Source organism: Benincasa hispida, chromosome 9 (assembly GCF_009727055.1).
Source record: "Benincasa hispida cultivar B227 chromosome 9, ASM972705v1, whole genome shotgun sequence".
NCBI lineage: Eukaryota > Viridiplantae > Streptophyta > Magnoliopsida > Cucurbitales > Cucurbitaceae > Benincasa > Benincasa hispida.
Window position 1 is genome coordinate 6947425 of NC_052357.1, and position 20410 is coordinate 6967834.

The 20410-nt window shown below is 37.1% G+C and overlaps 5 protein-coding genes across 10 annotated transcripts; 1 reads left to right on the forward strand and 4 right to left on the reverse strand.

The window, feature by feature from the left end:
• Nucleotides 1–284: 284 nt before the first annotated feature.
• Nucleotides 285–4222, forward strand: LOC120085344 (E3 ubiquitin-protein ligase SPL2). Its single transcript, XM_039041287.1, has 6 exons — nt 285–888; nt 1513–1614; nt 2112–2279; nt 2370–2491; nt 3162–3281; nt 3568–4222. The coding sequence occupies exons 1-6, from the start codon at nt 529–531 to the stop codon at nt 3890–3892; spliced, it is 1197 nt and encodes a 398-aa protein (XP_038897215.1). The 5' UTR covers nt 285–528; the 3' UTR covers nt 3893–4222.
• Nucleotides 4223–4770: 548 nt separating this feature from the next.
• Nucleotides 4771–7507, reverse strand: LOC120085343 (protein NODULATION SIGNALING PATHWAY 1). The gene has a single exon (XM_039041286.1). It carries the CDS (start codon nt 6700–6702, stop codon nt 5050–5052), a length of 1653 nt encoding a protein of 550 aa, XP_038897214.1. The 5' UTR covers nt 6703–7507; the 3' UTR covers nt 4771–5049.
• A 178-nt stretch (nt 7508–7685) lies between these two features.
• On the reverse strand, nt 7686–8580 carry LOC120085345 (auxin-binding protein ABP19a). Its single transcript, XM_039041288.1, has one exon. The coding sequence runs from the start codon at nt 8505–8507 to the stop codon at nt 7881–7883; it is 627 nt and encodes a 208-aa protein (XP_038897216.1). The 5' UTR covers nt 8508–8580; the 3' UTR covers nt 7686–7880.
• A 655-nt stretch (nt 8581–9235) lies between these two features.
• On the reverse strand, nt 9236–15355 carry LOC120085342 (transcription initiation factor TFIID subunit 12b). 3 transcript variants are annotated; one of them, XM_039041284.1, is made up of 8 exons: nt 14347–15355; nt 13844–14056; nt 12620–13246; nt 12443–12517; nt 10818–10896; nt 10078–10184; nt 9931–9969; nt 9236–9844 (listed from the first exon to the last, which is right to left on the reverse strand). In XM_039041284.1, exons 1-8 carry the CDS (start codon nt 15058–15060, stop codon nt 9662–9664), a joined length of 2037 nt encoding a protein of 678 aa, XP_038897212.1. In that variant the 5' UTR covers nt 15061–15355; the 3' UTR covers nt 9236–9661. The 3 variants fall into 3 exon arrangements, with proteins under 3 accessions (XP_038897212.1, XP_038897210.1, XP_038897213.1); XM_039041282.1 differs by having other exon boundaries at nt 13844–14065; nt 14347–15349; XM_039041285.1 differs by having other exon boundaries at nt 10078–10142; nt 13844–14065; nt 14347–15344.
• Nucleotides 15356–16682: 1327 nt separating this feature from the next.
• On the reverse strand, nt 16683–20128 carry LOC120084693. Of its 4 annotated transcripts, XM_039040499.1 has the most exons (9): nt 19901–20125; nt 19674–19760; nt 19535–19593; nt 19231–19326; nt 19007–19084; nt 18417–18479; nt 18104–18277; nt 17796–17891; nt 16683–17156 (listed from the first exon to the last, which is right to left on the reverse strand). In XM_039040499.1, the coding sequence occupies exons 1-9, from the start codon at nt 20076–20078 to the stop codon at nt 17076–17078; spliced, it is 912 nt and encodes a 303-aa protein (XP_038896427.1). In that variant the 5' UTR covers nt 20079–20125; the 3' UTR covers nt 16683–17075. The 4 variants fall into 4 exon arrangements, with proteins under 4 accessions (XP_038896427.1, XP_038896428.1, XP_038896429.1 ...); XM_039040500.1 differs by lacking the exon at nt 18417–18479 and having other exon boundaries at nt 19901–20128; XM_039040501.1 differs by lacking the exon at nt 19007–19084 and having other exon boundaries at nt 19901–20127.
• Between the last annotated feature and the right edge of the window lie 282 nt (nt 20129–20410).

Here is a 20410-nt window from a genome sequence, read left to right on the forward strand (position 1 = left end):
ATCTAAAGAGTGTTTCAATCCAACCTAATCCAACTCATAAACACTCTAATCCTATTCTATCGTAAAAAATATTTACGAGAATTTTATCAAAATGTATAAACTAAATATGAATTATAAACTACTGGGATTGGATTCCAAATTAAACTATGGTATAAAATCAACCTGTTAAATTCTTTCCCCCAAAAGAAAAAAATCAACCTGTTAAAAGTACAATATTAAACGAACGAAAATTATATTTTTTTTTCTGGATCGAAATTTGATATATATAAATACATAAGTAATATAAGTAGCCACAGCCACAGGGACGGATTGTTTGATGAAAAATTCGCTCACTACGCTACCAATTTCCCAATTTCTGCCGTTCTCTTCCGTATTAGCCTGCGTTATCACTAGCCATACACCGCGAAAACCGCCGCCATAACTGCCGCCGCGGCGTTTCTTCACTGGCTTGGCGGTTGTGCCGGTCGCTGTCTCCACCGCATTCAAGGGGGAACTGTTTTCACCGTCACAGAGACACGGAATTCTCTCATGTCCACATCGGAGCAAGCCCTCGTCACTTTACTCTCCCGCTTTGCTTTATCGTTTGATGGAGCCGTTTTGGGTGCTGCCCTAGCTTATGCTGCCGTTCGTACCGTCCTCAAACTCACTGCTTCCTGCTCCGCTCTCAATGAGCTCCGTAAAGCTCCTTATGTTGGAGTTTCTGATCTTCGTCATATCATTCCCGACGGAGATTCGGGGCAATCCGAGTCCGATCGAAAGCTTGTTGTTGTTCGTGGCACCGTGGAGGCCAGGTCGTCGGTGGAAGGTAATTGGAAGAGTTTACAGCCTAATATATTGATTTCTCAAGAGTCCGGAGATAGAGCGGTGATTATTCAGCGAACTCAAGTGGTAACTCCTCCTTTGGTATTTCTGTTAAGCGCGACTGTGTTGAGATTTTGTTTTGTTTTGTGTTGTTTTTTTTGGGTTAGCTGAGGTTTGCAGTTTAGCCGTTTGTTAGTACGTTATGCTTGGAGAGTATTGCGACAGTATTCGAGTAGTTTGATAGCTCCACTAAAATTGTCAACAAAGTTTAACCAATTAATCAACTATTGTGCATCTCTTAGATTTTTTCACATTACAAGGTCTCTCGTCTAGGTACTCGCTTTCAGAGGTGGTTATGATACGATTCTATCCTGGATGATCCACGAAAGAGAAGGATCACCGGTGAAATAACTGTTGAATTTATCTGTACATGTCTTCTGGCTTGCCTGAAGTTGGTCTGTCATCGTGTGTATAGAACTACGATGTGAGGATTAAGTATTTGGGAAATCTCGAACTATTTAATTAAAATAATTTCTTTATGAATTTAATCATGGGGAAAATGGATTTCTCTTTTTTCAGGATTAACTATTGTATCCCCTCACTGATTCTGCAAGTGTTTGTTTTTGTTCCCATTGGTTATTCAGTGTTGGACATGTGTATATAATAATCTAGTTCTATAATCTAAAGCTTTTTTTGGTTTTGTTGTGGTAGTGCATATTCAACGAATGGAAAGGCTTTTTTGGATGGACATCCGACTTACGGGCAATTTTTGGAAGAACCTTTAGAAAGCAAGAGTCAACATCATTTAGAACGGTAAAATCAAGGCTTATATCTGTTATTGTCATGTTTGAATGATATGGGACCTTTTTTATCCTATCTGTGAATAAAGAACTAACTAATTGAGTTGAGTGATTCTGTGAGGGCATCTCTCGAATATGGGGCCATAAAGTTGTGTCCTTTTCCTGTGATTCTCTATTTGGTCTTTTTTGTTTCTCTCGCTCATTGCATGTGCAAGTAGGTTTTGTAAGTGCTACCTCTTAAGACATGGATCCAACAGAGCAGGCTTGAAGAAATACCCCTTAAGAGTCAAGACATAAGGATTTTATGGTAGCTTACTCATTGTCTATAAAAAAAAATCTTCAAAATATGAGATTGATGTGTGGTCATTGTGATTTGTGAAGGTAAAATATATATTTTAGATATCTGGTTGAGCAGCAGGGATCTATATTCCAGTGGTCATTGTACCAGAATTCAGTGCAGTGTCCGTATGAAGTCTTATGTGATGCTGATATTTGAGAAAATTTTAACAGGTTCCTTTTGTTCTTGTTGAGGGTCATTCACCATACTCTGATTTTGTTGTTGTTAACATGGATGGCTCAAGACATCCCTTGCCTCTTACAACTGTGTATCATCAACTGCAGCCCGTTTGTGCTACTCCTTATACCTTCCTTCAAGCAGTTTTTGGTCATGAGTACCCTGTGAGTTAGGCAATCTGTATTGAAGTCGAACACCACTTTTTTCTTAATAGATTTTAGCTGAAATATTTTTGTCGTGTTCTACTTTTGAAGGTTGGGGTGCTTGATGAGGAGAAAATACTTCCATTAGGAAAAAATATCAGTGCTGTTGGCATATGCAGTTTTGAAAATGGAGTTCCTGTGATAAAGTCGTGCAGTGATTTTCCCCATTTCCTGTAAGTTGCATATCATATATTATTTCCCTCGACTCATGGACATAAAATTGATAATAAATGTGTTGTCTGCCAATGGTGAACCCCGTTGATTGGGTTTGGGGATCTGAATGGGACTTCAACTAGGTCTTTGGATTAAGCCTCCGGGCTCCGAGCAAAGAGCTTTTGTTGTCTTTTGGAGCTAAAATGGATTTGTGTGTATTTGTTGTCTGGGTTCCAATATTCTCTCCCTTTCTAAATGTGTGCGCGTGCACTCCCATTACCAGTAGAAGTGTGGATTTTGGTTTGTACCTAAATTAGTCGACACATCTTGTCTCGTCAGTGATGCTAGCTATTGGCTTGCCTCTGCTCTCCCAGACAATCACAGTGAAAGAGAGAGAGAGCTTTATGCAACAAACATAAGTCATGCGTGATGTGACATGCAGTGCAACTTCTTCTTAGTTGAATACGTGGAATAATATCTAATTGGACCAAAAAAATTGTTTCCTTTATGATTTCCATGGTTTCCTTGCATTTGGCGTCTTGTGTCTTAGTTTGTTTTCATTTATTCAATAAAAAGATTTGTTTCCGTTTCAAAAAATCTGTCTAATTGGACAAAAGTTATTCCTGTTTGCGCTTTGAGATAATCTTCATTGAAATAATGGATATTATGATGCTGTAATCTTCTTTGCAGATGTGAAATGACTAAGGATCAGATGATTTTAGATCTAGTCTTCAAAACAAAATTTCTATTCTGGAGTAGTATTGTCCTTGGTTCATTGTCAGTTGGCATTCTTGGTTATTCTGTCGTGAGGTATGTTCTCTTTCTTTATTTCTTTTATTTTATTTTGCGAGGTATCTTTGTGTTGATATCTTTCTTTAGGCAAAGCAGTGTCTTCTTAATATACCTTCCATGAATTGTTTATTTCTACCTTCGATTCACTCCATTCTTCGGTCTTTACATCTCTTATCTTACAGTGGAATTGTATTATGTAATCATCATTTTGTTCCAAAGTATACTCCACTTGTCTGGTTGCTTCCTGCTTTATATATAATCGCATTTTAAATGTTTAACGAATATCAATATCCATTCTCTTCAGAAATTGGAATAGATGGAAACAATGGAGGCAACATAGACGGTTACAGAATTCAGGGAATGATTCCACCACGTCACAACTGGATTCAAGCAATGACATTCCCATTTATGGTGATTTTGGAACTGCATCAGATGACGAGGTAGCAACCGTTCCAGATGGACAGTTGTGTGTGATCTGTCTCACGAGGAGAAAGCGATCTGCTTTCATTCCATGTGGTCATTTTGTTTGCTGCGAACGTTGTGCTGTGTCAATCGAACGTGATTCAGCTCCCAAATGTCCTGTTTGCCGCCAGCAAATCCGTAGTTCTGTACGGATTTATGATTCATGAAGAGAAACAAATTATCTTTTCAGGTTCTAAGATCTAACCACGACACATCTCATTCATCTGGGTGACCCTTTATGTTGATACTGTTTGAGATTTCATATCAATGACAATCCTTCGACGGGGCAGCAGATCTGAAGTTTGTTTTTCCACATCTGTTGTAACTATTCATCCCCATAGTCTTTATTTTGATGGCAGAGCTTGTTGTTCAGAGTGTCTTTATAAAGCCAAATTTGAAGTGATGGCTCTTGTAGATATCAGATAATATACTCTTTTACATTGTAACTTGCTGACAATATGAAAAAGAGACTTCAATATTGGCTCTGTTGTCTGATATGAATGGATGTTTAATATTCTGTTTGGATTAATGTTTTAAATTTTTTTAATACTTAAAAACACTTATCTAAATAGATCATTTCTCTCTTGAGTTTGACTAATCTGATTGTAAACATCTATTCTTGACAAAAAGTGAATGGTTTGAATCCTTCCAATAAAGTTTCATCGATTTAGTGAACTTGTGTTTAAGAGTATAAAATTAATTCAAAGAGGTTTAGATAGATTTGATACCTTAAAAATATATTTTTTTTCAATAGCTCACACTTGATAACAATTTTTTCTAAGTTTAAAAACATTTATGCAAGCATTTATAAAGTTAATCTAATCCAATACTAAAACTCAATCAAGAAGATATATGAATTTAGCTAGATAGATTAAGATAAATTCTCAACTAAAATGTGGAGGTTTTGAATCCTTCTAATTTCACATGTTGAACTTAAATCAATATTCTCTCGATTTAGTGAACTTGCATTCAAGAGTATAAAACAAAAAATACAAAATATAGTTGGAAGAAGTTTCGAAAGCTTGCAAAAGAAGAGACATGAGAGGAGTTTGAAACCTTAAAAACATCACTTTAAAAATGCTTAAAATCTAAACATACTCAAAACTCAATCAACAAATTGTTTGAGAGCTTGACAGACTAATGTTCGAATCATCCAATCTCACAAGTTGAACTCAAATCAAAGTTCAAAATAGTCTGAAAAAACTTCAAGAAGCAAAACGAAAGGGGAGCTGCATTCAAACACAAAGCCATCGTCTATTTTTTTTTATTTGAAAATTAGGTTTGTTTTGAACTTTGAAGCTGTTGGCAAGAAAAGGAAAAGGTTTCAAAGAGCATTGGATTTGATCCCCAACTTCCAAAACGAACAAAAGGAAACGGGTTGGCCTTTCCACCATAACCCTAAGCATCCATCTTTCTCTTCAATTCTCATCTCCCAGTTGTTATCATACCTTCTCATTGAAGCTCGAGCCGTATCAATGGTGTCTTCTGCAAATAATTTTCTCTCAAAACCCGCATTTCTCATTCTTTCACACCATTTTCCCTTTTCCTCGTTCATTTCCCCATCGTTCGTCAGTGCTTTTGCCGCTTCACCTTCCATCACTCTTCTTTCTTCGCTTTCTCTTCCTTTGAATGCCGCGCTTGTTGAATCCAGAAATCTCCATAGGTATTCAACTCGTCGTGTGAATCTGGTGTCGAAATTTCCGCAGTTGCTACAGCTACATCCCATGTTGTTTTCACTCAGAATCACTGCCTTTGGTTCCATTTTTCGAAGATTTTGTAAGAACTCGAATCTTTCGTCAGGATCACAGTGTTTCAACTGGTGGAGTCTGAACTGTGCGCAAACGATCAGGATTTCGTCTGGGAATTTGTTGATTACTTGCGAATTTAAGCTCTGGAGTGAGTGATTGTTGAGACGGTTGATTTGTAAATTGATGTTCAAGGATTTGGCGAAACTGAGAAGCCGAGAGGAGATGTTGTCTCCGGGTGGACCAATTGAAAACGGTGTCTCGGTATTTTGGTCATGTTCGATGGTTGGACCGATAACTGTAAGACGAATTAGCGACGGAGGTCCACCGGAACGCCGAGTCAAGGCCTCGAGCAGTGTTGGCCATTGCACACCATGAGAAACCCCAATGTCAAGAATGTGAAGATTTCGCGGGCGATTAGGTTCTTCAGAGAGAATGTGGAGGATTGAAGAATTTGCGATGTTGTTCGGGAATGCAAACCATGGACTCACCTCGTGGAATTTGATTAAAGACCTCTGGAAGAATCGAGGATCCGTCGAAGCGAAAGTAACCGGGGCAACTGTGGAGGAATAAGAAGAAAAAGAAGAAGACGAAGAATTGGAGGACAGGTGATGAGCCAAAGCTCGGAGACCGTGGTCGGCGAGCCGGTGGTTGGCGTCGCCGGTGGGTGAGGCGAGCTCTTGAAGAACACAAAGAAGGTGATGTACCCTTGTCGCATCCCCTTTAATGATAGCACTAGCACAGGGATTTAGCAATTGCTCTGCCCACCTTCCTTCCCTGTTGCTTCCGTTATTACAGTTATTTCCTGTGAATTTTGATGAATTTTTCTTGTTCCCTACTGATTTCTTCATCACAGTCACTCCCTCAACAGCTCCACCGCCACCATTTTTGCTCTGATTGTTCTGATTCTTCCTTCGGTTCTGATGGGTTTGTGATTTCTTATGAACTGAATCATCTGGAGCTTTTCTTTTCTTGGTCAAGTCAGATGGTGTCAAGTGGTGGGAAGTGGGTATGTTTTGTAGTTTAGTACTAACAGTAGTGGGGGAGTTGCTGAGAAAGCCATTAATCAGATCTTCACCTGTGTCCTGATTCGCATCCCACCATTGATAGCAGTTTATAGAGCTGGAGTTGTTAGTTTCGTCCAGGAATGGGGAAAAGAAAGGAACCGAGTCCTCTAACCAGTCCAATATGTGATCTGAAGGGTGGTTTGGCCCTGTTTCTTCAATGGTCATTTTTGCTTGGTGAAATAACAATAGTTCAGATTGAAAGAGAGAGATATAGAGGAGACCTTTTGATTAGGGAGGGAGAAGATGGAGTTTTTTAGGGTTGCTGGTTTGAGGGTGGGGACGCTACAGTTTAATCATTGACCAAAGATTGGGATAAAGCCAATTATGTTTTCGTAGACAGCAGTAAAATATTGCAAGGGGTCACTTAGAACCTCCATAAACGGACAATGGTGAGGTATTTTCTAAGCTATCTGTGCTGTTCTTTTGGAGGATTTGATGTTTGGTTCAAATGTTTTAAAGCCCATATAAAAGTCACTCATTGTCTTCTTCCTCAGCCTGGGTTGTTAACTCATCATTCTTTTGTATTGTGAAAAAAATACATGCAGTGGGGATTGGTGAAGGAATCTTTGAAACTTTTAGCCATGGTTTTGAGCTTTTATTTGGATTGTAAAGAGGGACAGCTGAGACAGCGTTCACCTTTTTCTCTTTCTTATTAAAATATTCAAAGTCTTTTGCTTTCTACAGTCCTTAGGGCCGTTGAGGGGAGAGGTTAAAACATTTTAGTTTTCTTGTCCTTAAAAATACGAAACATCTCTCCCAATTCCTTTTTATATGCCCCAAATTCTGAAAAAAAAAATATTTGTAGTTCCATCATATTTTATTTCCAATTGTTGTTGACCTAGTATCATGATTGGGTGTCCAAGAAACTAAAAGTTGACTTCAGCCTGGATCTAATTCACAGTTTGTTCATCGGTTCCTTTCATCGAATTCTGTCAGTTCATCGATTCCGTTTTATGGTTTGCGACAAAATTGCGAAATTTCTGCCCTTTAAAGATTTTTTAACCATCTCCCCAAACATCCATTTTTAAATCATTCCTAGTCAAGATATCTATGGAATCTGTTCTATGGTTATGATCTTAACAATGTAGATTTCAAACTATTGACCTAAAAAGTTGGAGGTTGAAGCCGAATCAATCTGATTATTGAAGTGGATGAAACTGATATCTTCTCAAAAGAAAATCAAGCCCATGAATGTCGACAATAGAGGAGGAGAGGGGAACACACAGCTAGTCAACGAATTTAAATGGCATCAATGAACAAATAGCAAAGGAAAAAAAGAACATCAATCCATTTCGTTACTTGGAAATGCAGAATGGCTAAAGCAAACACATGGCTGGGCAATTCTAACCACTCCCACCAAGAACAGCCTTTAACTTCTTGATCAGAGCTGGATCCAGGAAAGTGGTCTTGGACACCAAATCAGTACTCAGGTCGTTGGCAAATAGTGCAAAGTCAAGGATTTGGAGACCAGGGCTTGGGCTACTAAATATAGGAAAACCAACCGCAGTTACGCCACCACCATTAATCTGAAAATGTAGCAATCCTTGTGGGAATATCATGAGGTCTCCCTTTTTCAGAGTCTTCACATAGACAGCATTAGCAGAAGAGATAAAACCAGCCTGAATGATACCCTGGGTCACAAGTAGCAATTCTGAAGCTCCTGGGTGGGTGTGGAGTGGTATAACACCACCCGGTGCCAAGTCTAACCGAGCGGCTGAGAGACCAAGGCCATTCACACCTGGATACTGCTCCACAAATGCTGGGGTGACTGCAGCTTTGATTAGACTTGATATGTTTCCAGCACCACTTAAGCCTGAATACACGAAGTCGTCTGCAGTGACGACACCAGCGCTCTTGCAGGAGTAACCTGCTGGCCCTTGTGGACCTTTCAGATCGGCAACGCAGAAGTCTTGGACAGCTGCATTGCAAAGAGAGAAGAGGAGGGAAATGATAAGTAATGAGTGAAACATTCTTTGGGAGAATGTGGTTCACAATGGTTTGGTTTCCTTTTTGGGATGGTGTAGTTTCTTGATGAGTTTCATAGGGTTTATATAGAAAAGTACCAATTGGCTTCCTGCAAGTTGGAGTAACATTTCGCTCAAATGGCAGGATAGGAAGATTGATGAATGAATGAATGAGGGCCACACAGCATTTGATTTTGTGATGCATGTGGCCGTCAATGAACTCTCAAGAAGATCAGATTCTCAGAGAAAGAAATAAAATCTCCCTTTTTTTGCAGTTAATGACCTCATGGTAGGACAATTCTTTTGCTTGTCTTGTACAGTTGGCAAGTAGAATAAAAAGAGGGAGATGAAGCAAACAATATAGGATTAATTAGCAATAATATGCTTATCATTTAGGATTAACACAAGGATATATGATGAAAGTGGAGTGGACCAGATGCACATGGGCAAAGGAAAATCAGAGCATAAGAAGCCAATTTTTAGATAGCTAAGGACCAAGATGAAGAGGTTCCATCAAGTCTCTCTGTATTCACATGCGCACCATGAATGGCTTAGGCCTTTGTGGCCTAGAAGAAACCCCTGCCATCACGTTCAAGTTATCTTCTTTTATCACCATTGACGAATTTTCTGTTCTAGACAAGTAGGCCCTTTTCCTCATCTGGAAAATCAACAGTTAACAAGTAATGTAATAGTTAAAGTTAAAACAGTTAAGATGGGAAATGGAAATGGAGAAGGGGTGAAAAATCATATCTTCTATTCCATTTGTAATAATTGTGCTATGATCCTGATCAACAAACTTCAGATGACTTGAGATTGTAAAGACTATCAATCATAAATTGAAAATGTACTTTATATGGTAGACACAACAATAACTTGAGGCCTATACTAATATGACAGCCAAATATTTTGTACAATTAACATTACGCCCGAGTTCCAGATAATGCATCTTCATATTATACAGCCTAAAAAAATTGATTTCAAAAGACGTATCACTAAGAATCGCCACACTCCACTCCACACAGAAGTCAAGTCCAGGTCTTCTCTGATATGGCATCCTCTAAATCTCATTTTATTGATGTATCCCTGAACTGACACTGGGGTTGGTTATTCACCAAGTAGTTGGGATCTACCAAGCATTAGTTTCAAACATAGTTAATACATTAAAACCTCATCATTTGCTGCAGCAGCTGTGAACCGGCCGTTTGTGACAATAGTTGTTCTGAACTTGGTGAAGGCCTTGTTAGAGTGTTGGTACCAATGGACATTCCAACCCCTTGTCGTACCATTTCTTTAGGGCTGTTTATGTTTGTTTCGACACGGGAGGCTTCCTTCAATATGCGTATCTGATGAAATCCCAGAAGAGAAAAATTGAGATAAATGATAAAAACAAGAAATGGATCGAATACTTGAACAGATATGTCCAACTTACCATGTCCAGACGTTTCTTGTGAACATCACTTGATGATAACTACAATATTAAAAAAAAAAAAAAAACCATATGGTTAAACGAAAATGAAAATTTGAAAGCTAAATTAAACAGAGTGCTTCTTTTGAGAGGAGGGGAAGATTTTCTTACATTTTTGTTGTGGTTCTTCCACTCGTCACTTGAATATCCAGGAACGTTCAACTGCCAATTCTTCTCTGCACGTCCACAATTTATGATTGGTAAAGCTTTGTCTAATACTATAAGATTCAATATCATTACTACCAAACACGATGAATCAAGAAATTAGTAATCTAGAGCACTTTAGGTTGAATTATCACTAATGATAAAAACTTGGACAATCAAGTAGAATATAAACAATTAAATTAACAAACAAAGCCTCACCAGATTTTTTTTTCCCTTTTTTGTTTTGAAAACCATATGTTATGGCCAGTAAATAATAATCATGTGATGGTAAGAAAGTGACAAGTCAAGAAATCTAATCAAGGATCATTTGCTCTAAAGAGTCTGCAACTTTTTTTTAAAAAAAGAAAAATGGTTGTCGGGTAAGAGCTTCCCATGAATAGCTTGATCAAATAATTAAATAATGCAGAAATAAAATACTGTCATTTCACTTTGTTGGCAATAATTAAGGTGGCATTTTTCCCACTTCCTTCCCTGTATCTAGAATAGAATAGCTGAACATTTTTTCACTTTACCAATTAGCATATTCGCATTCAGAATTTTTTTCATTACCTCATAAATATCATGAATGAATTGACACTCGCTAAAATCTAAATTTGAAATCACAAAAGGGGAACATATGCTGCTGATGCATGGTATTCAAGAAATCAAGTGTAAAAAAAAAGGACCTTGAGGAAAGTAGTACACACCTAAGTGCAGCAATAGATCTTTGGATTCTAAAGTTGAGGATTTTCGGTGTTTAGCCAGATTGCTTGAAAAGGTAGTAACCTGTATTGCAATAAAGAAAAAAAAAATGTTTCAGAAGATAAACCATCCAATCACTGAGATGATAGTAGCTGATGAATGAGCCATGATCTTAACATGAATTATTAGGTACCCGTACCTCTATATAAATAATATTGCAATAGAAGAAACATAATAATCAATCCACACAACTATGAAAATTATCCACCAAAAGGACCCCAAGCCATTCGACTTGATTTATTTGCATCATCAAAATGGTGAGATGGGCGCAATAATGAGAAATATTTCGATAAGAACGCGTGGATTTTAGAAAGACCTAAAAGTGTCCACGTCAGTGTCATAGTGGCAAGGTAATCTTTTTCTAATGTTCTCATGAGGGTTGATTCACAGGTTTTTTTTTTGGTGAGAAAGAAGGGAGAATAATAAGCACAAGGGAGTATAGGCATTTCTATTAAACAGATAAATGACAGAGGAATAGACTGATCAGTCCAAACGAAGGCATACACCACTTCGTCCATTCATGGCTGACCACCTTGTTAAATAGGAAAAAGAATCCCAAAAATAGGGCCCTAAAAAGTTAATCAGGAGAAGAGGCATAGTAATTTATCATAATAACAAAATATCAAGCCACTGCCAGTGAAAATATAATCTGCACCATGAGTGAGAAGGTGCTCTTATTCTGGACTTGTGGGGCTGTACTGGCTCATAACAGAGCGTGTTGCTCCATGATCGGGACAACATGTGTAATAATGAACAATACTCAAGGGTAAGGCTAAAGGCATGGAATATCAAACTACTACCGTCAGACGACTTGAGTTTTTTTTTTATTTGAGTTTAATTATAATCTTTCCTTTAACAACAATGATCAGAGAAATAGTTGAATAGTTTCAGATATAAGGAAGATGACAAATCATGCTGCACCAGAATCACTAAGTCAACAGAATGAATAAATACAGCAGCCTAAAATGAAATAGAATCAGAATGAACAAGAATTTGGACTTAGACGGATTACAAGAGAATAATGACCTATATACATATACACATACACATGTACAAGTTTTTCATCCCAAAGTTTATCTCTGTAAAAGAAACTTCATACCAAAATCCAGATTATATATTCCAAAAAAACATAGCTTTCTGGCGATTAATGTATCATAGAATAGCATACTATTTTTGGGAAATGCTCATATATATACACACACATACAAACAAACACATGGAAGCTTTTTCATCCCAAAGTAAAAGAAACTTCATACCAAAATTCAGATTATATATTCCAAAAAAACATAGTTTTCTGGTGATTAATGTCATAGAATAGCATACTATTTTTGGGAAATGCTCCAACATGATCCTCTATGACGTTATGCAGATTTTTTTTAACTGACTTTCCATTGTAAATGTTTTGATATAATAGAACATAGTTCTTCAATAGTGAAGGACTGATTTCTTATGTGTACTGATATTGAATATTGCTTATGGCACATATGCACTTACTATCTTATGTGTAAGAAATTGGATGGAAACGTACAAAGAAGTATAAAAAAATAGTCATAGTACTAGGAGGTCTCACCGAATCAATAAAATCATCGGCAATCTCCAAGAGAAGATCTTCAACTTCAGGTTCCAGCTTTCCATGTGGGTCTACCTGTAGATATTCAAATTCAACTAAAGTGAGAACAGAATAAAAAAAGCATAGAAGCACATTGAAAACATACAGTATAAGAGATGTGATAAGTCTAGGCAGAACCTGTGAAACCAGATCTTGTATCTTTCTCTTCCCAAGGACTTGAGTGGCAGCCTCTGTCCCTTGGCTTGAACTTCCCCCAGGTGTACTAGCGCCAGATGCTGTGGCATCTGGATGTGATCCAGTCAAACTGAGAGATTTCTGGCCCGCAAGTGCAGCTATCCTAGGAGAATGCTGCTGATGCTGATGCAATACTGGTTGCAGTGATTGCTGTGGTGATGCTTGTTGAAGTAGCTGCTGTTGTTGATGAAGTGGCTGCTGTTGTAGCTGTTGCTGTGGTTGCTGTTGTTGTGACTGAGGTTGCTGCTGTTGCTGTTGATGCTGTTGATGCAGCTGTTGATGTCCCATGGACGACTGTTGCTGTACAAGCTGAGGAAACTGTTGAGGGTTCAAGGACATGTTGTTTGGATGCAATTGACTAGATGAAGCCAGTTGCTGCTGTAACAGGGCTTGTTGCCTCTGTTGAAGACGAAATGAAGGTGAGCCAGGGGTAGACATTGATGGCATTTGCTTCAGCCACTGTTGCTGTTGCAAAGAGTTCTGCATCATGGTTGGCTGCCCATTCTGAGCCAAATTGGTCAATTGTTGATTCATAAAAGCAAGATTTGCCATTCTCGGTAAGTTCTGAACCTGCAATTTAATAAAATTGACTGGATGTCACAATCATGCCTACAATTTTACAGTTACTAGTAGCTACACAAAAAACAAAATAGCAAGATTGCAGATTAAGATTATCAAATCAAATTAGCATATTAACCTATCCATTAAAGTAATAAAGTGATACTGCAGTTACTGCTATACCAAAGTTGAGCGGATTGAGTTAGAGAACATGACAGACAAATCAGCAATGATGACAATAAATAGATTTATACCATGTACCAAAATCAAAAAGGAAAGTGAGCACCACTTGAAATTAGAGACGCGTACTGATAAATATGTTTGTATGTCCTATGGGTATTATTTGTAATGCAATGAATGTTCAGCATTACAAAAATAAGTTCTATAAGATAAAAGCCAGAGTACTACACTTCTATTAGAGATAATAAACTAATATCTTTGATGAATTGCATAAATGATATCCAACCAATCACCAAAGAAACCAAACAAAGCATTAATCTTCCCTGGTTCAAATTTGGCATCTAACAATTCTAATATAGAAAGAAAAGCCCAGAGCCATTATTGTAATAATGAACATTAGATACAGAGCAAAGATGCATTGCCAATAACCTGTGGAGACGTGAGCGAACTTTGTTGAGATAATTGCTGCCTTATTTGACCTTGGTTTATTCTCTGTTGGGTATATGACGAAGCAAGGCCATTAGCTCTTAGCTGTGAGGTCAAATTCATTGACCCAATCATCCCCATTGCTTGAATTCCTTGCAAAGCTTGCCCATGAGAGTTACTCGACTGAAATTGCGGACCCTGGACTAACCCAGCTTTCTGCTTCGACTATCAAAATGTTCGGTTTCAGTGAAAATGAAAAAACAAAATATATTTAACTTGATTTCTAATGTCAACAAATTAAGAACTTAGAATTGTAATTAAACAATAGAAGGCAACTACTGAGGCATAACCCATCACCAAAGTGCCAACGTCATGCCTAGAAAGTTCCTCAATTCCACTTCAAATATACAAAAAACGAATTCACAATACTGTCTAACAACATCCCAACACCAAAGTTGCATCAATACCAATTTTAAACCAGCAAGTGCCAAGAATTCAGTACATACCGAAGCCAGTAATTGTGACTGCAAATTATACTGAGCCGTTCCAGACAACATGGGCAAATGGTTTCCCTGACCAATTAATGCAGACCGCGACAGATTCCCAGTTCCCATTTGCTGTTGTTGGTTCGGCTGTTGCTGCTGTTGCTGCTGCTGGTTTGTAGAAGGCCCACCAAAATTCATCTGACCGTAAAGTGCTGATTGCTGTCTCATCATCCCAAACTGCTGCTGCTGCTGCTGTGGTTGCATTTGGTTCAACCGAGACATTGATGGGGACCGCTGTAAAGCCTGCTGGATTTGGAAATTCGTCATCGCACTCGCATTCTGAGGTTGTTGCACCAATTGCTGTGAATGTTGCTGTTGCTGTTGTTGTTGTTGTTGCTGCTGCTGCTGCTGCTGCTGCAGAGGTTTTTGCTGGTAATCCAATCCAACCGCAGGACTCAGCTGTTGTTGTTGCTGTTGATTTTGCGGGAGAGAGATGTGCGAAAGAGGAGGAGAAGAGATTTGAGATAGCGAATGTAAGTGGTCAATCGAAGGAGATTGAGCAAGCGCAGAAGGCGATGGAATGGGAGGATTTACAGAGGAATTTGATGGATTTGATGAATTTTGTGGAATAGCGGTGGTTGAAGGTTGAACTTGCGGTTGTTGCTGCGGCGGCGGTGGGGAAGGGTCCATCGGATTCGGTTGAACCGGTCTTGGCGACGAAGTACTGTCTGCCATTGAAATTGAAGGCTGAACAAAGATGAAGATACTAATTCATGGTAGAAATTGTATCAGAAATTGCAGAGAAACAGGTGAATCCGGAGGGGAGAAGGAAAGAGGAACGGGGAAGAGAGGGCGGAGGAAGAACAAAGTGTTCGAAGAACGATCAGTAGGATTTGTACACGTCATCTGATGGACCGCTTTACGGGTGGGTCATATATAATTTTTTGTGCAAATGGGTTCAGTCAATACACGTGGATTGCTCCTTTACGTTCGATGGGAGCGTACGATTGATTACTGTGAGTGCTCCCGCATGGGATCATGTAATTAATTGATTTCCTAATTCACCTACCTGATCAAAGATTAAAAATATCGATATGGAAATTTTAATTTTACGGACATATTGATAAAATATACAAATCAACAAATATTTTGTAAGTCACGAAATTTATAAAATTTATTAAGATTAGTAATTAAGTTATTTTACTCCAAAACTAAATTATGGATATTATTATTAGTAGTCATATTCATATTGAACGAAATAGAAGACATTTTTATACTTTATTAGCATGTATGAAAGATATTAGAGATATTCATAGATATTTAATATCGATCTTGAATCATTCTATTTATGGATATATCGACATATCTACGGATATTTTCATCCTTGATCCTAATGAATGATATTTTCGTATATATTGAATATATTTTTTCTTCCCCTATCTTTTAAAAAATAAGGGTAATAATAGTTTCTTTTCTTTTTAGTTTTCTTACGACTAAAACGAGTATAATTCAATTGCCCTAAAAAAATTCTCAATTATCTTAAAAATTGTACTATTGCTTTGAGGTCAAATATTTGATTTTTTCATGTTACATATATTGGAGAATAAATAAATAAAAAGAGAGAAGATGAGTTTATGGTTAAATAACACTTCGATCCCATCTAATTGTTTAGCCATTTACTTAAGTTTGTAATAGGTCAAAGTGAACATAATTAATTGTATTTGGCATATACTCCTCTCATTGAGTTTGGAAGTACTCATTTCTATACCTCTACTGGTTGTTTAAAAAGAAACCAACCGATTAGTATCCCTAAACTTTTGGGAATGAACGTGAATAAATTTAGTTCTTAAATTGACATTTTAGTCTAGTAATTTGATTTAAGATAGGTTAATCCATTTAAAGATATTTTATGAAAATCAAGCATTAATAGCTTTAAAGTAAAATCCTAATGGAGAGTTTAAGTGCATATAGTGATTTTGAAAAGATTGAAATCACTTTTGTTATATATATATATATAAAAAAAAAAAATTGAAACACATATTTAGTCACCTAAATTTAATTCAGTATTTAATTTTACATTTTTAAATGTAATTCTCATATCATCAAATTTGGTTTTGAATGATTAAAAACATATTTAAAAGTAGTTTTGAAATGACAAATGATTTTAACTATTTAGAATCACTCCCAAACATGTTGTGAAAGTTTAAGCTTTCATTGTATTAAATGAGGTAATAGGAAATTTAGGAATATGAATTGATTTTCCTTCAAAACAATTGTATGGTTGATTTTAGTATGTAGCAATTTAGTCAATATACTTTAAATTTTGTAACAATTTAGTCGAACAACAAGACAACAAGTAGAAGTAGTGATCCAGAAATTTTATTGACGGACGACTTTATATAATTTAGTAAAATAAATGTAATGAGTGAGACTTGAACCTAGGTTTAAAGGGGGGCGAAAGACAGAGTTATCACGGGCTAATTAGTGGTTTTGATACTATGCCAAAGCATAAAGTTGAAGGGGCTGAGCTGATACTAAATCCTCCCCTATAGGGAAGAGGAGTGATGACAGTCAACAGTTGAAGCAAGGGTGAAGGTGAAGCAAGGATTTTGGCTGGCTAATGAAAGAACGGAATTCTTGCTTGCAAGATCTTTATAGCTATTTCTTAAGCTTAATCACAAATTAAAAAGAATGGCAATATCAAGAAACAATAGCAGATGGTAAAAGGCATTCATACATCTTAAGAATGGTCATTGACGCTGCTCTGTTTTCTCCAGTAATCTTGTCAAGCATCCTTTCCAATCTGAAACTTGTTCATTTCCATTGGCTACCTGTTGTGATATACAAGGAACACAAAATTTGAGATTACAATATAGTCAGGAGAGATGCAGCAGAAGAAAAGAAACTATTCAAACCATTAGATGTGGTCAAGGTCAATATCCTGCAGGACCCCATTTTAGATTTCTATTTCTATTTCAATGCGAGTGAGTTTGGAATGACTTTTGAAAATAGTATTTTTTTCAAACTTCTCATTGTATATTTTTTGACTTAGTATTCTAAATAGCTTTAGAATTTTCAAAAACATTTTTAGTTATCCCAAATGCTATCCTTTTTTTTCATTGATGTATGTAAGCTTTTAAGTAAGCACACTTCATAACTATCTCGCCGAATACTTGCTTGACTCTACTACATTTGGTAGTAAAGTACCTGACAGAATACTAAATCCTAAGTAGATGACCGATATGGTTTGCAATCATTCCCTCCAAACCTATTAATTTTGACCTATAAGAACTTTAAAAAGTGATTTTATAAGATTCGAAATACTTTTCATCGTTGCAAAAATCCTCTCAAATTTACCCTTGATCTATTCTATCTCACGAGTACTGGATGCCTTACCTCAGATTTTCAAGTGTAATGAAATTTATCAAAAATAATCCTAGGCGTTCGGCATAAAGATCAAGTTTACCAACCTCAAATGCGAACCCTCCTTTAGGAATCACATCAGTAGCTTCTACACAAATGAAGGCGGCATCCTCCTTGCTGAGAGTTCCCGTAGTTGCACAACCCTGAAGATTAGCACCGAATACGCAATACAACGATTTATTATATGTAAAAATTAATAAGGTGTCCTATCTCAAGTCTCAATCAAGTTCCATACATTCCCTTAAATAAATAAACCAGTCGTGTTTGAATCAGTTATTGACTATATCAGTTGGCTGTTAATAGAGGAACTTTTTTCTGGAGCCAAATAGAGGAGCATTTAAGACAGAAGAATAACCTCTTCAAAGCTGAATCCTTGATTCCCACCAGGTATATCTTTCAACAAGCCAGCTCGTATGATGGTATAAGGAATTTCTGATGCCACTAGAACTGCTTCGTCTTGCTCAGCCAGTTTTTTTGCATTGCCTTTAAGAAGGGCTTGGACACCGCTAGCACTTCTATAATTGGATAACTGCAACCTTATTAAGTCGAGACAATGAATATAGATTGAAGGATTGGTTCTGGTCAGGTTCATACAAACACAATATTTGTTTCGACGAATTTATGTATGTTCAAAGAGATGGGGGAAGGACAGGGAGCTGGAAGTATACCCGAGATAAGAGAACTATATGTTGCACCCCTTTCAGGCTTGCAGCATTGGATAAGAAACCTTCCTGGTGATATGATTATTAACAAACCTGATGAGTTAATAACCATCACACCTCCCTTTTATAAGGCTCAATATATTTACATGAAAGTTTGAACTCAAGGAGTTCAAATATATGCTCATCATGCTCCTAACCTGAGATTAAATATGAACTTATATCCATATCATTAATTCTCCTGATAGTGGAAAATCCAGGAAGGAATTAATCCAGCAACGTAAGATGACCCAGAATTTTCGTTCTTATCTTTCACATATTTATAATGGAATCTCTATGAAATGGTTGATATTTTCATTCACACGTCTTACATCTTATATCCATGTCCAGCGCTAAGTTGATTTTTATATCTATGCCACTTGTTCCCTCTAAATATTATTTCAAGAAAACTAAGATTGAATGCGATGAAGTCAGAAATCTAAAGGTGCATTATAGTTGATGGGGAAATGATATATCATGTTGTCTCGAGCATTTTCAAATAAAAACTAGAGGGAAATTTTAGGGGAAAATAATAACAGATTGAAATTGAATGTCCATACTTTTGGGCATATTATAGTGCGAACTTCTCTTAGAGCTTTCTTCAACAATGGCTCATCTTTGATATCACCGGCTACTGGCTTTGCACATGAATTCAGAACCAAAATAACCAATAGTTCATTTGAGATGGGGAAGAAAAAAAACGCAAAAAACATGGAATTAACAGCAAATGTGGCATACTATCTAGATTCTGCAAGCAGTATTCCTATAATTTGAATCAACCCACCTCAACATATAATCCAAAAGCTTCAAGGGCAGCTTGCTTATCCTTCACCAACGCCTTGACTCTGGCTTTTTTCACTATCAACGATAATATCACCATCTGCATTGGGTAGATGTCACTTGGTTGGATACAAAATTCAGTAATTGATCACATGTCACACCTAATGGTTTCAAGAGGCAGCTACCAAGCAGTTACTTACAGAAACGAAAGGGAAGTTCTATTGGACTAGCCATAAATCACATTGTTCGTATCTTCATTTTCATTCCAATCGAGTTCAATGGAAAAATTATAATGCAAAAAAACACACCTGACCCATCTCAGTATCCCCATCAGTCACCAAAATTGCATCCCTGATCGTACCTTCCTCTGTACTAAAGAAACGAACTCAACCCCAGAACAATAATAATAATAATACGTACAAAACAATCAGTTCCTATACACATTACCAGAATATTCATCCTCGTCTTTAAGAGCGGATTCATCTTTAGAAACAAGGTCAGGCGCCCCATACCATTTCCTTAACTTCGGACCGCCTAAAATCAAACAAGAAAGCGAACAAAAATCAAAAGATAACAGTAAGAGTAACTAAAAAAATAATATCCTAATCTAACAAAATCGTGAAACAGAAGATTTTTCCGCCTGCGAATTTGTTTGTGGGGAATTTGAAGAGCACCTTCAATATAGTCAAGAATTTGATCCATGAAACCGATCTTCTTCTTGGCCAAGCAACGAAACCGTTCGTGCCTTCTGGAGATGAGGATGAGTGGAGAGGAATTTCGCCATTTGAGAATTGGATTCAGTTCAGTGAAGGGGATGGGAACAATGGAATGAAGAAGGGGATTGCTGAGCATTTGGCAGAAGCTTTTTTTCACTCTCTCTGCTCTCAACCAACCACTTCCGTTTCCCGCTATTTGGAGGGGATAACAATGTGAAATTCCAATACCACCCTTCTCTCTTTCGCCATTTTGACAACTTGAGCCCTAATTTGAGCGAAAATAGTCTTTTTCACAATTATTTTGCCTTGTGAAGTATTCTTGTTTCAAAATGAGGTAAATTAATATTAAAAATAGTAAAACATACAACTATTTGCAAATATGGCAAAATTAATGTGAAAAGTTTAAAAATCCCTCGGACTCACTAATACACAATTTTAAACCATATCACTAATATACAAATTTAGTCC

Excerpts from the sequence above, each read along its gene's own strand:
- LOC120085344 (XM_039041287.1), top strand. The coding sequence starts at position 529 with ATGTCCACATCGGAGCAAGCCCTCGTCACTTTACTCTCCCGCTTTGCT. Across the intron at positions 2,492-3,161 it reads AGTGATTTTCCCCATTTCCT|ATGTGAAATGACTAAGGATC; the intron begins GTAAGTTGCATA and ends TCTTCTTTGCAG. Across the intron at positions 3,282-3,567 it reads CTTGGTTATTCTGTCGTGAG|AAATTGGAATAGATGGAAAC; the intron begins GTATGTTCTCTT and ends CATTCTCTTCAG.
- LOC120085343 (XM_039041286.1), bottom strand. The coding sequence starts at position 6,702 with ATGACCATTGAAGAAACAGGGCCAAACCACCCTTCAGATCACATATTG.
- LOC120085345 (XM_039041288.1), bottom strand. The coding sequence starts at position 8,507 with ATGTTTCACTCATTACTTATCATTTCCCTCCTCTTCTCTCTTTGCAAT.
- LOC120085342 (XM_039041282.1), bottom strand. The coding sequence starts at position 15,060 with ATGGCAGACAGTACTTCGTCGCCAAGACCGGTTCAACCGAATCCGATG. Across the intron at positions 13,247-13,843 it reads GTTCGCTCACGTCTCCACAG|GTTCAGAACTTACCGAGAAT; the intron begins GTTATTGGCAAT and ends ATTAAATTGCAG. Across the intron at positions 9,970-10,077 it reads GGAAGAACCACAACAAAAAT|TTATCATCAAGTGATGTTCA; the intron begins GTAAGAAAATCT and ends TTAATATTGTAG.
- LOC120084693 (XM_039040499.1), bottom strand. The coding sequence starts at position 20,078 with ATGCTCAGCAATCCCCTTCTTCATTCCATTGTTCCCATCCCCTTCACT. Across the intron at positions 19,594-19,673 it reads AGACGAGGATGAATATTCTG|AGGAAGGTACGATCAGGGAT; the intron begins GTAATGTGTATA and ends TCTTTAGTACAG. Across the intron at positions 17,892-18,103 it reads AAGGATTCAGCTTTGAAGAG|GGTTGTGCAACTACGGGAAC; the intron begins GTTATTCTTCTG and ends GCTAATCTTCAG.